Raw genomic sequence first — 17,641 nt, 5'->3', positions numbered from 1 at the left:
GCTGTCCTCCACTGCTTTCCCGGGCACGTCAGCAGAGTGCTGGATCAGAAGCGGAGCAGCCAAACCAGCCCTCCAATATGGGATGTCAGTATTTCAAGGGGCAGCTTAGCTCACGGTGCCCCATTGCTGACCCCCGTTTTAGGATTGTGGTCAGACTCTTGTTAATCCTGACTGCTATTGCTGCCGCAGTTAGCCATGACATTCAACAACTGCCACGGATTGTTTTGTTCAAACACGTTGGAGATAGGACTGTTCATCCAGAGCTGACTCTGGGTCAGGGCAGATAAAGGCAGCCCTGAAAGTGGAAGTAATGAAGGAGCTCCCAGAGAGGTTGAACTGTGACAGCTCCCCGGGGATGGCATTCACTCAGGAGCTCAGAACCCCTTCCAGCTCCTGCTCGGCACTGGGTCCCAGGGTTGCTGTTGATCTTCAAAGCCACTGCAGAGCCCGGGTGAGGGGAAGGGAGCCTCAGAGCTTGCTCTTCTTACTACCTGGGCCTCATTCTGAGTTCTGGCCATCGTTGTCTTCAAATGAATGCTCCTCCAAATGCTGCAAGCCCTTGGTGTTGTTTCCAGCATTCTGAAGATTTTGATTCTATTTGCAAGTATTCCGGTTGCTCTTTTTTTTAAATTTTTTTAAATTTTTTTTTATTTGAGAGAGAGGAACAGCCAGCCAGAGAGAGCTCCTATCTGCTGCTTCACTCCCTCAAATGCACACAAGGACCATGGCTTGGCTGAGCTAAAACCAGGAGCTGGGAACTCAACCCAAGTTTCTCTTGTAGGTGGCAGGGACCCAACTAGTTGAGCCATCACCTGCCACCTCCCAGGGTCTGCATTGTCAGGAAGCTGGGGTCAGGAACCAGAGCCAGAGACCAGTTGACTCTGATGTGGGATGCAGGCCCCTTAACTGGCATCTTAATGGCTAGGCCAAAAGCCTGCCACTCTTGTGGCTTTTATGAGTAGGTTTTCAGAGGTCTTTAATCTACTGTTCCAGAAGCGCTCCTCCACTCCCTCTCTTCTTTGCAGACACAGGGTGTTCTAAAGTCCTCCAGCCTCCCACAAAATCCCCCCATTCACTCTTGGCAGAAGCCTGGGCCGGGAGGCAGGCTTCGCCCACAGCCCTTTCTCCCTGTTTGCCCATCAGTGCAGAAAAGCCATCAGTCACTCCCGTCCCTTAGCAAGAGGCCTCTTTTGCCTCTCTACAAGCTCAGTGTGGACTTCCCTAAGCTGAGGAAGGAGAGAAATCTCCCTTCCACTTGTCAGCCCCTCAGGCCTCTACTTTGTCTTCCCCCTTTCCTCGCCCCAGACTGCCCTTGGCCGTGTGCCCAGCCTCACGGGATAAGGAGAGCTCAGGCTCCTGCTCACCAAGGGCGTTCTCTGGCCAGGCTTTGTGCTAAATGCTCTGCTTACATTGTTTCTTCTAGGCATCCAACAACGTTAGGGGAAAGGTGTAGTTGCACCCATTTTCCAGGTGAGAATACTGAGCTACAGTAAGGTTAAGTGACTCGTCCAAGGTCACATGCCTTATAAAAGAGAGTCTATTTCCCACCCACATCAGCTGGCAGGAAAGCCCAAAGGCATTTCTCTAATGAAGGAATTGGACACTGGCGAGGGAAGGGATGGAGGCTGTGGCTCTCTACCCTTCTCAGGGTGGTCTGCTTGTCCCTGGCTCAGTGCCGGCCCAGCTCGGGCACACCGTCCTCATATCTTGCAGCTGCCCTCCCACCGCCTACTTTCCCCACGGCATCTAGAAGAGAATATGTGTCTGCAGGGTCAGTGAGCTGGCTGCAAAACCTGGCTTCACCATTGGATCTGACCTCTGGAAATCATTAACTTCACCTGCCCAAAAAAAGTGCTAAAGACAGCTACCTCGTAATGCTGCTGCAATCACACTTAGAAAAGTAGCTGGCACGCTGTTGGCCCTCAAATGTTACCATTTTCCTACCCAGAAACCCCTGGGGTGTAACATGGCTTCCTCTCACCTCCAGACCGCGCAGCCTGTCCTTAGAAGCCCCAGCGACGGGTATGGTAGCTGCTGATCTGTTACCTCTCAGGGCCATCAGCACCCTCGGGGTTTCTACAGCACCTCCTGGTGGCTGAGAAGACATTAGCCTAAGTAAGGTCTCCAAGCTACAAAACGTCCCTCATTCACTGGCGCAGAAGGCATTTGCAGAGCTCCTGTCAGCCACTCCTCACCGGGACCTGCATTAAAATCCAAAGGGGGCCATTGCTCATGCTCATTCCCAGGCCACCAGCAGTTCTGAACCCTGGATTGGATCTAGGTTTGCGGCTCAAACTCTACTTGGAAAACCAGAACACCTGTGAGTCTTTGGTTCAGTCTTGGAATTGGACTCACTAGTGGCTGTGCAGTCACCAGAGAGACGTGTTAGGGGAGAGAAGAAACCCCGGGACATCCGGTGGGACCCCAGCAGGCAGGCAGAAGGAGCTGGCAGGATGCACCAGGATAGCAGAAGTCACAAGACAGGAGATGCCGGAACCACAGAGGAGGGGAGGCCAGACCGGGGCTGCTCTGGACTCCGGACAAGCCCCACTCCAGGTCTCTGCCCGGGTGCTGCTGCCTGCTCCCTAAATGTGAAGACAGACAAGGCACAGCCGGTGCCTGGGCCAGTGAGGCGTCCACCTGAGAGGCCTGCAGCGGCTGTGGTCGGTCACCAGAGCAGGCAAGCTGGGACCTGGAGTGCCACTTCTCTGTTCTCTGCTCCTGCAGGTCGGGCCACGATGGAGGTGGCCCCGTCATTCTCCAGCGTCCTGAAGGATTGCAGCGTCACCGAGGGCCAGGATTTTGTGCTACAGTGTTCGGTACAGGGGACCCCAGCACCCCGAATCACCTGGCTGCTCAACGGTGAGCCCCCACTTCCCCAGCCCCCTGCTCTAGTGCGCTGGCCCCTGAGCCCTGCCCAAGTTCTCTTCCCTCGCAGTTAGACCTCAGACACCTCAAGAGCCTAAGCAGAAAGCACAGGTAGGGAGGGTCTGCTACTGACGGGCGGAGCAAGCCAAGGTGCCAAGTGCCTTCCCCATGTACAAAAACCGGCTGTAGGCGGGAGGTGGCCCCTGACCCGCGGTTTGCCTGAGCTAGAAAGTTCTGGCAGAGCTTGGCGTTTCCACACCTTCCCACTAGAGGGCGACCATGCTCACGTTGGGTTTCCTTGGTGGCTAACTCAGGCCTGGCCCAGCTGTGGGCTGCAAGGTCCCCACTTCCGAGCCCTTGTGGGTGGGACCAGAATGAGTTGCCCCCCAGTGAAAAGAATGCCCTCGAGAAGTGTGTCAGCGCCTGTTCGGACAGCAGGACCACATCGAGAGTGAAAAGGAAATGTCCTGGTGTGCTCAAGGAAGAGTGGGTACGAGGGTGGCATTGTCACAACAATAAAATCAGAGAGTGGCAGTCGGCCCTCTCGGTGGCAGAGTTCTAACCCCTGCCTTCCCTGGTCCCCTGCCCCCTGCCCCCAGCCCCCGGCCCCACGTGACGGAGTGTACAAGGCTGCAGAACACCGCCCCTCTGGTATTGGCCCCCGCTTTGCCAAACCGCGCTGGAGACACGAAGTGTTGCTCCGCGTGGAAGAAAACCTCGCCCCGCTGGGAGAGGACCTCCTTCCCCCACCCAGCCGCCCACCCCCAATTTTATGAAGTGCAAACCGGGCCCCTGCGTCTTGGTGAGAGAAGAAACTGACAGTTGCTTCCTGCATGGCCTGGGGGACACATTCCTGCTCTCGGGCCAGATGCTTCAGTCCCGATATTTTCAGTTTTTTTTTTTTTCCTGGAAATGAGGAGTCACGTCCTGGAATGATGAAATCCCAGGAACGTATAGCATTCAGGAAAGCACTGGAGCTCATGGGATGCGCTCCAGGCCCCATGCAGGACTTTGTAAAATGTTCTGGGGGAAGTGACTTTGGAAGGAGGGTCCGGGGTCAGCTTTAGCTCCCTGCTCTTTTTTCCTGAGCCCTAAACCGCCCTCCACTGCACAAAAAAAACGCACCCCACTGCAACGTCAGGGTGGGGAGGCAAACGTGCTCGCTGGTGAACATCTACAAGGGGGAAGGGACCACTGTTCCTGGAGGCCTCACGTCCAGGCTAGGCAAGGCCTGGGCTCCGGACCAGATGACCCTGTGAGATTCTTTGCAGGCTCTGAATTTGTGTGGTTGTGGACGTGGACTGGGAGACTGTTCTTTGTTTTAACACAAAACACCCAGGATCCTGTCCATTTCCTCCTGCCTATCTCCCCCCAACCAAGGCCTTCCAGGCCCAGTCTTGCTCCCCACCCACCCCCAGCCCAATCAATCACTCCCTCTGCTTCCTTTCTCCAGCCCACAAACCTCCATGCTTGGGCTGAGGGTGGTCCTGCCACACCCTTGGCCCTCTGCGGACCTGTGCGAGCCTGAGGAGCCCCAGTGTCAGCGCCCACCGAGGGTAGGAGCCCCGGGCAGCCACAGGTGCAGCCTGGCCTGAGTCCTCCTGTGCTTCCCCCTACAGGGCAGCCCATCCGGTACGCCCACTCCACCTGTGCGGCTGGCGTAGCCGAGCTCCACATCCAGGATGCCCTGCCGGAAGACGACGGCACCTACACCTGTCTGGCTGAGAACGCCCTGGGCCAGGTGTCCTGCAGCGCCCGGGTCGCCGTCCACGGTAGGAACCAGGCAAGGCATGCTTTTCCTGCAGACATGCCTGCTCCGTGGTATTACTGGCTCAGACCTAGAGAGGTTCAGGGGGCCTGGCTCCAGCCATCACTGGCAGGCAGCTGAGACCCCCTGCTGACAGAGCACACACTCCTCTCAAAGCAGGCTGGTGGAAGCCATGGCCTCTGGGAGTTTCCAGTAAGAAGGTCTGCCACGGGAGAGGACCCAGCCCTCACCCCAGCAGGGCTGTGGAAGGTGCACGGCAAGGGGGAAGGGTTCCCTGGCTTCAGCTGCCCCCAGTCTGGCAGGGAGAAAACCACACACAGGGCGATGATGGAGGGGGCATGCTCCCAGCCCCCAGAGCAATTAGGGGTCTCACAAATGGTGTGTGGGGACTGAGGCTCCACGGGGGACCACAGGTTGTCCCCTCTGCCTTCGGGGCCTGCTTCTCCCCGCCAGCCAGGCTTGTTCGGTACATCCCCAGCCTGGTGGCCAGTAAGCTGATTATCATAGTCGTCCATGGATCAGCCAAGCAGTCAGTCCCCAGGAGTCCCAGGGAGCTTCAGACTCAAGGCAGATCTGTCTGGGCTGCGGTGCCCGTGCCCACAGAGGTGCTGCTCGGGCCCTGGGCTTTCAGGTAAGCCCGATCCCTGCCTCCCCGTGGGCCTGGGCGTGATGTGTCTGCTTTCCCCATCAGACTGGCAGGAGACCACGTCTCCTCTGTCTTTGTCCCCAGGCCTCTGTCCTCTCTGGCAGAGTGTCCCTGGGACATGAGCAGTCACCCCTGGGAGGCTGCAGGGGTTGGTTTCGCTGGAAGGGGACAAGCCTGTGCTGTCCACTGTGTTAAATTCCTTCCCCTCCCTGTGTCATCTCACTGAAACCTTAGCAGGAGGTGGGGGCGGGGGTGGTGGTGGTGGTGGTGGTGCTGTCCCTATTCTACACAGGAAGGTCCGCAGTTCTTAGGAACTCCGTGTCACTTGCCTACGTGCACCCAGCTAGTAAGGAAATCTGGGCTGCTGAGCCCCGACCCGGGGTGTCTGCATTCCACGCCTGCTGCTGCACCCTGCCCCTCTTGCTCAGTGCACATCCCTGGCCCAAAGCGGGAGGCTGGCTACTGTGAGCTGGGCAGAGTCAGTGCCTCGGGGACAGAGTAGCTGGCACCCAAGGAAAATGTGACTGATGCCTGACCCCACCCCCGCCCTGCAAAGCTCCATGGGAGCCAGTGCATACCCCCAGGACCCCGAATTTCTCTGGAAAACTGCCTCGGCATGGAGCCATCACTGATGAACTGGTCTACCCCTTCCTCCGGGAAACCTCCCTCCTGGGGCAGGGCCCACTGTGGCCCTGGGACTGTGTCCCACTTGGCCTCCCTGGTTCTCCTTGCATGGCTGCAGTGGCAGCTTCAGTGAGACTTCCAAGGAAACCAGAGCGGCTCAGAGCTGGAGACGAGAATAGCCCTCGCTGGCCCCTTCCCACCAGGCGCCCTGCTCAGAGGCAGCTTGGCCCACCCGAGTGCCCACTGGGCAGGGGGAGTGAGGACAGCATGGGCCAGGCCAAGTGACTCAGCCTTGTCTACTGAGTGCTGCTCTCGCTGGCTCTGCCACCAGCCCGGCTAATCCAGCGCCTGCCCCCCCAACCCTGCGCTGAGATTGGATTAGCAACACCCAGCCAGGCTAATCCCCGCCCCCTCGAGCCGGGGGGTCACTCAGCAAAGGAGCAAGAACTCTTTGGAGTGATCGTCCTTCTGCTGGGCTGTGAGAGGGCGGGGCGTGCATCCTCTGCCAGGCTGGACTTGCTCTAAGAGCAGCCCAGTGTGAGTGACAGCCCCTCCCCTCCCGCGCCGGCCAGACCCAGGCTCTGAGACCATAAATGGTGAAGGAGGCTGGGAGATGCACCGCGCTGGCGCCCATGGCCCTGTCTCTGCACGGGCCTGGGCCAGGGTGAGCCTGAGCCTGGCACCGTGACACCCCTGGCAGTGTGCCCAGAGGCAGCCAGGAGGCTCCAGCCACTGCCTGCACCCTCCTAGGCTATGGAGTTTTCTGACTTCCCTGGCAGCTCCCCTGGCCCCTGGTGCCCCCACTCCCACCCCCGGGGCAGCGTGGAGTAGGTGGGGGAGGGGCAGTGACCGCAGAGGGGACTTTTGGGCTCAGGCACCAGCAACGTGTGCCCGCGGGCTCCTTCACTGCCCAGGCCTGCACTTCCTTTTCCCTTGGTGGGGCGCCAGGCCGTTGTGGGGGCACGGATGGGTGTGAACCCCGCTCCCCTGGCGTACTGCCTGGAAACCAGGCCGCCCCCCGGGAGTGGTCACTCACAGCACCAGGTACGTTAAAGGCGTGGGTACACACAGCATCCCCAGAACCCGGGACGTGCTCAGCAGGTATGGGCAGTCAGGACGGTTGCCCACCGGGGCACACCTTGAAGCAACAAGTAGTTGAAGAGGCCAGGTGTCAGGAGGGGCTTTTACCAGAGGCTCCACTCTGCATCGCGTTGTTTGTCAGGTAGGGGAAGAGAGAACGAGAGGCCAGTGGCTCCTGAAGCGTAGGTTTCTGCACCTGACGCCCAGAGTTCTGGCCACAAGGTGGCGCTGCTCAGCAGTACGTTTCCCTCCGCTGCTGTAGCAGGCTCAGCCACAGAGCACAGCAGGTTCTGGGCGGAGGGCCAGGCAGGGGGCGACTCCCTCGCCTCTCAGCTTCTGCCAGGGTGTTGCAGTCAGTGGGTCCGAGAGCGGGCCCAGCACGCTGCCATGCTGCGTGTGCTGTCTGCTTCCTTCCTCCCTGGGGCTGTTCTCCCACACAGCGCTCCTGGCGGCATGCCCTGCCCTGCCCTCGGTGCTCTGTCTTCTACCCACAAGTCTTTATTGAGCACGTGGGTGTGGCCGTGCCAGGCATTGGCCAGAGGGAAGTGCAGGACACAGGGCAGACGAGGGCCCTGCCTGAAGAGGGGGACAGGGGCCCACATCAACCTTCTTTGATCTCCAACACCGACAAGTGCCTTGAAGAAGGGTGTGAGGGTACGGAAGCCTAGGAGGGGTCCTTTTTGAGTCCTGTGATGGAGAAAGCCTCCAGGACATCAGTGAACTGCAGAGAAGGTGCTCCGGACAGCCGTGCAGCAAGTGCAAAGGCCTTGAGGCAGGGACAGGGTCTATGCAATGACCAGCAAGGTGACCTTTGTGGCTGGAGCCAAGTGAGCCAGTGGCAATGAGGTAGACTGTGAGTCCAGAGACAGAGGCAGGGGTGTGTTGGGCAGGGTTTGTAGGGTAAGGGGAAAGCGTTTTATTGTGACTTGAAATTCTCCTCTAGTTGCTTGTTTAATCATCCCCCCACTCCTCACATCCCAGTCATTCGTGGGTACTGTGGATGCTGCACCACCTGTCCAGTTGGTGTCAGGTTTGCTGCCTTCTATGAACTGAAAAACTCTGACAGCAGTTCAAATGCGCATATTGATTAGAGGGCAAGGGTCAAATGTCAGGTTTAACTTCTCTCTCTCTCTCTTTTTTTTTTTTTTTTAATATATTAAGAACCTTAGTCCACCCAAAACCTCTGCTCCTAAGCCAAAGGGGGCAAGCAGCTAACTAAATGTTACAAAGTGCTACGAAGTGCGTTCGTAGCCCGTGTTCTGGTTTCATGCAGGTCAGTACAGAATTGGATTTGTGCACCCGTGGCTTCTCCATGCCACAGAACGACTTGTGGCTGTGTCTGAGCAGCTCTGCCCTGTCAGAGGACTTGAACTTCGCATCACGAGGTGGACGGTTGTAGAGACTGACAGCTCTCTACCCGAGCAGCCCGTGGGCAGTCATGAGTCCTTGGCCATCCAGGTCGCAGCATGGTGTTACCCATGGCAGATGGGCCCCGTGTGAGGACGGTGTGACGGGAGGGTGGTTTCCAGGCCCTGGCTGAGAGAGGTCCTCAGGCGGTTTGCACGCCGTGCCTGATGATAACTTTCGAAGCAGCGAGGAGGCTGTGGCGGCCGCGGTCCCCGCCTGCGCTCCAGCAATGCCGTCATTACTAGCCAGAGGCTTTCCTTGCGCCGTCACTCGTCCCGTTCCCTTCTGTCTTCTCCTTGCACAGTTGGGTTCTCGTTTGCTTGTCAGCATCTGGAGATGCTGGTGGAAGGAAGGCTGAGGGAGAGCCGGGCTAGGGAGGAAGCAGCTGTTTCATTAGGGGACAGACTTTCATGGAAAGGACTCGGGCTGTGTCCCCAGGCGTCTGCAGCAGGCGTGGAGGCCCTGGACATGGGGAGGGGTGAGCGCAGCCCTTGGTCAAGGAGCCCTCCCTCGTGAGCAGCCCTGGAGTCCAGGGGCTGGGGAGCCCCATTCCTGAGCCCTGGGCCAGGCCGGGTGTTGAGCACGAATGAACACGGGGAGGAGGACTGTCTTCCCCACCCCACCCCCCGCCTCAGTTGGTGATTTATTGAATTTCCACAGAATCACAGGGTTGGGGGGTGAACCAGATCTGCCATTGGAATGGAATTTGGCGTTATAATAGCTAAGAAAAACAGCTCATGTTCAAAGCCTGAAGGAGACCTTGAGCCAGCTCAAGATGAAAGCAAGCATGTGCCCCGAATGCAAATTTGGATGCACACATGCGGGGGCTTCCGAGCAGCGAGCTGACCAGTCAAAGTTGGCAGGTAGAAAAAGAAAGGCTTTAAGGAGAAAGTCAGAAATGAGTTGTTTGTCCTGCCAGCCTCAGAGAAAGAGAAGGGCTGGGAAGGAACGGGCGGGGAGAATGTGGCAGAGAGAGGGGCCCTGAGCGCGGGGCTCCTGCTGCCAGGTCCAGGAGCTGCTGCCGTCCTGTGTGCTGGCCCTGGCCTCGGGGAGTGGGTTGTGCGTGTGTGGGTGTGGGGTGCAGTGCAGAGGGTCACAAGCCCCTCCCGGTGCCTGGGCCTTCAGCTCTGTCCTAAATGAGCGGTCCTCGAAATGCCATAGTGGGCATCACTCTGTTTGTGTTTTTAAACTCAAGCCATCGTCAGCAGGTGAATGTGTTGCAGAAGGTGTGTTGTGTCAGAGGAGCTGGCTTGGCTTCCTGCGTTCTCACAGCCACTCTGCCTCCTGCTCGCGAGTCAGCTCCACTTGACACCTGGAGAAAGCAGCTGCTCAGAGAGGTGAAGGCAGCTGCCCAGAGCAGCCCAGCCACATGCCCAGAACGGAGGCCTCTAACTGCTTCAGCCCAGGGCTGCTCTGGGCCCTGATACGCCATGTGATGGGTGCTTTGGCTTCATTGGAGCAAGTCTTGAATGTTCAATTTCATGGCTAGGAACTGCCTTCAAAAACAACCCCTAGTGAGTCCAAAACAGCAAGCAAGGCCAGGCGGGGAATACACCGTAGTTCTGTGGGATCATAGGTAGGCTGTGTGTGTGCGCGTGTCTGTCTCTGCTCCTTCTCCCCCGCACCCCTCCTCTCCATCTCCCTCCCTCTCCCCTGCAGAACCGTTCTGCTTCTCTTTGCTCTGCTCCCTGTGCTCCACTCTCTCCTATACCCTTTCCCTCCTCAGCTCCTGGGAACAGCCCAGTCTCATTTTCATTCATCTTTGTTCCTTGTCATGCCCTCTGCTCCCATCCTTTATCTCCCAAGGGAGCGTAGCCTTATCCCTGGGTCCCAGTGAATGCTCCCCTGCTCTTTGTGTGTCTCCCTGCCCAGAGGAAGAAGGCCCAGGCTCCCTGCAACAACACCCACAAACACCACCCTGGGCACCTCTCGCCCCTGAGCGTGGCTCTCCTGCCCAGCCTCTGGGGCCTCTGCCAGAGAACACCTGGAGCACAGCCCAGGGGACAGGGTCTCTGGGCTAAGTGGCAGCCCTGGGCACGGGCAGAGTGGCAAGAAGCCCCTTGCAGGATGCAGCTGGCCCACCTTTGCTCCAGGTGAAGACGCGGGGTGAGGAAAGTCAGACCGAGCATTTCTGAGCTGGTGTTGTGCCAGATATGGTTCTGGCTGCTGAGCGGTGCTGCTTCTTCTAACCACTCCACAATGCATCACGGCGGGTCACTCCTGGGCTATGAGCAATAGCCGATCACCGTGGAGGACGGACCCCTGCTGGCGTGGGGGACGTGCTTCAGACCCCACAACGAGAGCCCAGAGCTCCAAACACCTGTTTCCTTCTGTCTCTCCTGTTTGGCCTGCATCCACCAAACCAAGACGGGGCCTGCAGGCCACGGACGAGCAGCATGGCGCTTGCTTTGACTCTGCTCTGCTTTCCTTTCCCCCACGGTCCAGGCTCTCACCTGCTAGCCACATCCTCGGCACAGTTCACCACAGACCCCCTGGAGAAGGCCCATCCCCTCTGAAGAGAGCCCTGTGTGACATCATCCTGCCTGCCCGTGCTGGCTTCAGGCCTTGGACAAGTTCTTCGCCGTAGCACATCCTGAGGGTTCCATCCTCAGAGTGGGGTGGTGGGTCGGGACAGGGGTTCAGGATTCCAATGAGGACTGTTTTTCTTAGGCTGCCCAAATAGGAACTCACTTGCCCAGACCCCGAGGTCCTCCCCGGCCCCCCGGCCCCCTGCAGTCTGTGTTTGTTGGGGGTGGACTGGTGTTCTCACCCCGATCCCCCCCCGGCCCCCCAGCCCCCTGCAGTCTGTGTTTGTGGGGAGGGTGGACTGGTGTTCTCACCCCAGGTCCTCCCCGGCCCCCCGGCCCCCTGCAGTCTGTGTTTGTGGGGAGGGTGGACTGGTGTTCTCACCCTGAGGTCCTCCCCGGCCCCCCGGCCCCCTGCAGTCTGTGTTTGTGGGGAGGGTGGACTGGTGTTCTCACCCTGAGGTCCTCCCCGGCCCCCCGGCCCCCTGCAGTCTGTGGTTGTGGGGTAGGTGGGCTGGTGTTCTCACCCCAGGTCCTCTCGGGTCCCCCGGCCCCCTGCAGTGTGTGTTTGTGGGGAGGGTGGACTGGTGTTCTCACCCTGAGGTCCACCCCGGCCCCCCAGCCCCCTGCAGTCTGTGTTTGTGGGGAGGGTGGACTGGTGTTCTCACCCTGAGGTCCACCCCGGCCCCCCGGCCCCCTGCAGTGTGTGGTTGTGGGGTAGGTGGGCTGCTGTTCTCACCCCATGTCCTCCCTGTACCCCCGTCCCCCTGCAGTGTGGTTGTGGGGTAGGTGGGCTGGTGTTCTCACCCCAGGTCCTCCCCGGCCCCCCGGCCTCCTGGCCCCCCGCAGTCTGTGTCTGGGGCGGTAGGCTGGTGTTCTCACCGTGAGAGGAATTTGGGGTGGCTGAATGCCCAGGATGCCTCCGCCTTCGCTAGCCTGATTCACCACCGGTCACCTAGTCCAGATGACTGACCCTGAGCCTGCTGGGGAGTGTCCATGCGAACAGGAACCCCGGCCTGCAGCTCCGAGAGCAGGCTCGCTCCAAACGTTTACTCTCAGTCATTTCCTTCTTCCTTTGGTTCTTGAGGGAGACGGAACAGGGCCCAGGCGGTGGGTGACACTGGCACTCTCCGTCCTTGCCTCCTGGGTGGAGGTGCAGAGAAGTTTGTCCCCAGCTTGCTGTGAGCCATACCCCGTGTAGTTCCTAACAGTGTTTGCTTCAGGTCGTGTTAAATGGGACTGTAATCCCTGGGTGAGGCCCGGTCTGCCTAGTTCTTTTGCTGCTGCTAAGCCCGTGACGGAGGTGAGCCCAGGGGCACAGGTCTGAGTGGTTCTCATGCCTGCCTTGTACAAATGTGGTCACTGGTCACGAGCAGTTGCCCAGAGGGTTCTCACCTGTTGTCTCTGCCACCTCTCGGGGCCCTGAAAGGATACTGCCCCTAGAGGCAGGTAGGGACACTGGGCATCCCGCAGATGGCACTTCCCCCTGGCCATTAGATTGCCAGCGCAGCACCAGCCATGCCCTGCACTCAGGCTTTTAAAGAACCAGAGAGGCAGCTCCCGGCCCCCTCCCACACATTCCTGGGGGGCTCCCGGGGAGAGAGGTACAGAGAAGTTTCCAGTCTCCAGTGGCTGAGACCCCCAAGGTGGCTGGGTTTTGCAAACCCCAAGAGTAAGCAGCAGGCAATGGGAGGAACGGAGGGAGGCTGGGCCCAGGGGAGGTTGCCTGAAGGAGAGCGAGCTGGAGCTCTTGATGTCCCGGCAGCGCCTAGGGGCTGGAGCCCATGTGCACTGGGCTCTTCGAGGCTGGGGACTCCGGCTGAGGCGGCACAGAGGTGGGGACAGGGAGGGTGCCAGAGTCCTGGAGCCTTCTCAGACTGTGCAAGACAGGAAATTCCTCAACTCTCCCGAGGCAGCCCGTGTCCCTCACAGCTGCTCAGCAGTCAGGGAGCCGGGACAGAGCTGTGTGTCTGCAGCGCAGTGCCCCTAAGCCCACTCCCAGACCTCCTGCCAGGGCCTGGCGACCGCCCCCTGGCACAGCCACAGTGCCTGCTCTGGGACGTGGGCCAAAGACAAGGCCATGACAGCCTGTTCTTGCACACCTGACCCATGTCTGTCTGACTGCACCTGCCCTGGGGGAGTTTGTCTCCAGCCTCCTGGGCCTTACCAGTCTCTCCCCAGCCACAGTCCCAGAGGCTGGGCTAGGTGCACTGGGCAGCGGGCCTGATTTTGTTTTCAGTGGCAACAGATAAAAGTTCAGCAGCCAGTTTGGAGTTAGGCCTTGCCCAGGCAGGTAAAGCTCCCTGGAAATGCAGCCCCATGGACCCAGGCTTCCTAAACAAGGTCTGGTACTTGTGGCTGTAAACTAGTAAGTTCCCCAATTGCCAGTGTCCCTGTCTCTCAAAACTTAGAGCTCAAGAAAGACATTCCAGCTGTCTTCATCTGTTTTCCATGGCTGTAACCAAAATCCCCGAGGCTAGATAATTGGTAAAGGAAAGAGATTGATTTCTGCTCACGGTTCTATGGGTCCAGCACCTCCTTGGGTTCTGGTGGGACCTCGTGCTGCGTCCTGTCAGGAGGGCTGAGCAGAAGGGGAAGCAGCTGTGTGCAGAAGGAGCACGTGTGCAAGAGAGACACTTGGGACGGGGCAGACACCGGGCCCCACCCTAACCACCTGCTGACTCACGCCTGCCTGAACCACGCCAGCCTCCAGAACACCTAATCTGGTCTCTTGAGAAAGACTTGATCCATCCTTGAGGGTGGTGCCCCCATGACCTGAGCACCATATCGGGAATGAAATTTCAGTGTGAATTTCAGTGGGGACAAACCACCCCCAAACCGTAGCTCCAGCCCCAGTCTCATCTCAGCGCCCACATCAGCAGCCAGGAGCTGGAAGGGCTTAGTAAAGTTCAAAGCTACCTGGCCCCAGGACAAAGGGGAAGACAGTGCCAGCCAGGCCTGGGCTATGCATGTAGCAGCCTGCTCAGCCCCTCCCCAAGCCCCTGCAAGGCACCGTCGGAGCCCCACCGGGGGCGGGGTCCAAGAAGAGGAAGAGGCTCTCTGTGTGTACATCTCCGCGGGCACTCAGTGGGTGAGTGGACCAGGCCTGCACCCCACAGCGGTCTGGGAGTGTCCTGATGAGCCCGTGTCCCCCCGCCCAGTCTTTATGGAGCTGGTGTTCATGCACAACAGACTGCGTACACGTAAGGTGCTTCCTTTGATGATGTGGGCTGATGTCCACCTCCAGGAAACCTGCACACTCTAGGAAATGAGCATCTGCTTTACCCCCAAGAGCTCCCCTGTGCCCGTTTATAATCCAGCCCCAAGCCTCAGCCCTTGGCCCCCGGCAGCCACCTCTCCGCTTTCTGTCACTCTGCTCTGCATCTGTTCTTCAGTTTTATAGAAATGGAATCATCTAACATGTAGTCTCTCGTTGGCTTCTTGTACTCAAAATAAGTTCTCAAAATTTATTTATTTATTGGAAAGGCAAAGAGAGAGAGAAATCTCCCATTCACTGGTTCATTCCCCAAATGGCTGCAATAGCTGGGACTGGGCCAAGCCGAAGTCAGGAGCCTGGGACTCCATCCAGGTCTCCCACGTGGGTGGGGTGGCCTAACCCACTGCACCATAATGTCGGCCCCTCAACATCAGTATTGTGAGCTTCACTCCTGCTGCAGCATCTCTCAGTATCCCACCCCTTTTCCTTACTTAGTAGTATTCCACGGATGGCCCACCGCTGGTTTATTTATTCCCCTGTTGGCACTATTGTGGATAACCTGCTGGGAGCACTGTGCACAGGCCTGTGTGTAGCTGTGGCTCCCGTGCTCATGGGCAGGTCCTCGGGAGAGTGCCTGGGCCATGGCGGAAGTGTGTGTTTGACCCTAGCACACAGCCAGACCATTCCCTGAGGTTCTGCAGCACCAGCAGAGCGAGCTCGCCAGCACAGATTTGGGATGTTCAGTTTTTGTCGGTGTAGCCTTGGCACTCTTGAGGGGCTTGAATCTCCTAAGATGGCAACGGAGCACCATGGCATGGTGGGAAATGATGGGAAGTGCCATGGTCATTAACTTTAAAAGCAAGATGCCAAGCCAAATGTGTAGTGTGCTCTGATATGTGTTTAACAAGAAAGAAATGGGGGCCTGTGTTGTGACACAGCAGGTTAAGCAGCTGTCTGTGATGCCAGCATGCCATACTGGTGCCCATAGCTCTGGCTACTCTGCTTCCAATCCAGTTCCCTACCAATGCACCTGAGGAAGCAACAGAAGATGGTCCAAGTACTTGGGCCCCTGCACCCACGTGGGAGACCAGATGGAGTTCTTGGCTCCAGGCTTCAGCCTGGCCCAGCCCCGGCTGTTGCAGCCCTCTGGAGAGTGAACCAGTGGGTGCAGGCTATCTCCCCCTCTCTCTCTGTAACTCTGTCTTTCAAGTACAAATAAATAAATCTTTTTAAAAAGAAGAAAACACAGGATATATGTGTTTGCTTGTGTATTGATACACCTGAGTCATCTCTGGGCAGATGAGCATGGCCTGCCTCTGGGGACAGAGCTGGGGGGAACCTTTACTCTCCTTGGTCACTTCTGAATTTCATATCATGTGACTGTATCGCTTATTCAAATTTGAGAAAAGGCATCTCACAGGATGCCAAGCATCAGCTGAGGGACGAGAGCCTTGACTGGCCGTGGCTCTGCAGCCATCTCCTCGCTCCCGCCCTGCTCTGGGGCGAAGGCGTTGTCAGGTTGTCGAGCCTCGCCAGCTGAGAGGTGCGGTCATCTCATTCCTGGTGACTCTGAATTCCAGCAGTCTCCGCTGGAAGCCGGAGTCCCGGGCGGTCGGTCAGCCTGAGTTTGTTGAACGAAGGGATGGTCACCCCACCTTGTGTTGTCTGCACACAGAGAAGAAGAGTGACAAGAAGTGTGAGTGCCTTCTGCCCGTGGCTCCTGGCAGGCCCGTCGCACCTGTCTTCCTGCAGGGCCTCTCCGACCTCAAGGTCATGGATGGAAGCCAGGTCACCATGACAGTCCAGGTGTCAGGTCTGTGTCTGCGTCTCTTCTTGGGGAACAGGCGAAAATGGTGGTGCTTCTGACACGGGTGTTGCTACCCAGTGGCCTGCTTACAATGTTGATTCTACCTGATAATCAGCATGAAACTATCAGCTGAGGGACCCACGGAGTGCAGCCTCTCACCTCTCTTTTCTGCCACTGGACAGCCCCAAGCAGAGGGCTGTGTCCCTTCCCCTGGGACCCCAACCACAAATGCCATGCCCTTCCTGAGTCCTTGAATTGGAAGAACTAGGCAGTGCTATGCACCTGACCAGCAGCCTGTGCTGCCCGACCTGGGGCAGACTGGAGGCCATCTGCTCTCTCTTGGGCCTCTCCAGGCCTGGGCCTAGCCAGCCCACCTCTGCAGCCCATTCAGAGGCTCTGCTCCGAGGAAGCAAAGCCTAGCGGTCAGTTCTTACATCAGAGGAGACCCTCAGCAATGGCCGTTGTCTTATGGCCCAACAAATCCCTAGAAACTGCCCAGAGAAAAGAGAGCAGTGCATGGTGACAGTGTCATCCTCCCAGAACCCTGCGTGGGACCCCTAGGCAGGCTGACTACCTTCCTTACCCAGGAACAGCAGTGGTAGGGCAGCAAAATGAAGCGCTCCCCGAGCTGTCTTCCTCATGACCATCTGCAAGAGTTGCCACGAGGCGGCCATGGCCCGGATGTGGACGCGCTGCAGCAGGCAGCGTGGAGTGGAAAACACACTCAGACTGAACGCGGTGTTCCACTACCATTTGGTGTTATGAAGCAGTTTGAAGCTAATTATTAAAAGCATTTGTCCTGGGTTTTCTTCCGCTTCTTTAAAATCACGTGTTCACTTCTGTGTTCTTTCTGGTCTCTTCAATCTGTAGTTAAATGAGCAGAATGAGCATGTATTAGTGCCCAATGCCACTGCCAGCTGCCCTTCTGATGGGCGGTCAGCAGGGAGATGAACTCACTTCATCTTCCTGAAGCCAGGAGGGCTTGAGAAAGTGCCCGTCACGGTACAGCGGCCAGGGCAGAGCTGCCACCAGCCACGGAAGCCCCTGGCTGACAGCTGCCCCGCCCCCTCTCGGTTCAGGGAACCCGCCCCCTGAGGTCCTCTGGCTTCACAATGGGAACGAGATCCAGGAGTCCGAGGACTTCCACTTTGAGCAGAGAGGCACCCGGCACAGCCTTTGTATCCAGGAAGTGTTCCCGGAGGACACAGGCACGTACACCTGCGAGGCCTGGAACAGCGCCGGAGAGGTGCGCACCCAGGCTGTGCTCACGGTGCAAGGTGAGAGGCTCGGCCACTCGGAGCGGGTGGGGAGGGTGCTATGTGGCCTCCTCTGCACAAGTGAGTAGAGGGTGTGGAAACCCCTGGAGCCTTCTTGGTGGACAGCTGGGGCCCAGAAGCCAGCTCCTTATCCAACATGTCGCACTCTGGCTGAGTGGGACTGCCCTTCCGGGCTCTCTGAAGTCCCTGCGCTCCCTGGGCTGCTGGTGACAGGCCGTGCAGAGTGCTGAGAGGGAGCTGTGTGAGACACTTAGCCATTTGGCAGCGGGCGCATTTGCAGTGAGTTATGAGCTTATCCGGGTCCTTAGCTTTGGAGAACCCACACTTAAGAGGGGAAGCAAGTGAAGTACCCAGAAAGCAAGTGGCAGCTCTCAGTCACACACAGCTGGCACAGAGCACTAGCACCCAGCCAGTGCCCCACG

General features: G+C 58.2%; 1 protein-coding gene across 4 annotated transcripts in view; it reads left to right on the top strand.

Annotated features, from left to right (window-relative positions):
- MYLK (myosin light chain kinase) overlaps positions 1-17,641 on the top strand; it is a 263,559-nt gene that overhangs the window by 156,125 nt on the left and 89,793 nt on the right. For all 4 annotated transcript variants that reach the window (XM_062208961.1, XM_062208970.1, XM_062208954.1 and 1 more), the window contains 4 exons: positions 2,728-2,862; positions 4,488-4,640; positions 15,811-15,948; positions 17,022-17,219. In XM_062208961.1, the coding sequence (XP_062064945.1) occupies positions 2,728-2,862; positions 4,488-4,640; positions 15,811-15,948; positions 17,022-17,219 (624 nt within the window). The remainder of the gene's footprint in view (positions 1-2,727; positions 2,863-4,487; positions 4,641-15,810; positions 15,949-17,021; positions 17,220-17,641) is intronic.

The sequence above is a fragment of the Lepus europaeus genome, chromosome 2, assembly GCF_033115175.1.
Source record: "Lepus europaeus isolate LE1 chromosome 2, mLepTim1.pri, whole genome shotgun sequence".
Taxonomy (NCBI): domain Eukaryota; kingdom Metazoa; phylum Chordata; class Mammalia; order Lagomorpha; family Leporidae; genus Lepus; species Lepus europaeus.
The sequence above is the reverse complement of the archived record's forward strand: the minus strand, read 5'-3'. Positions and strand labels throughout refer to the sequence as shown.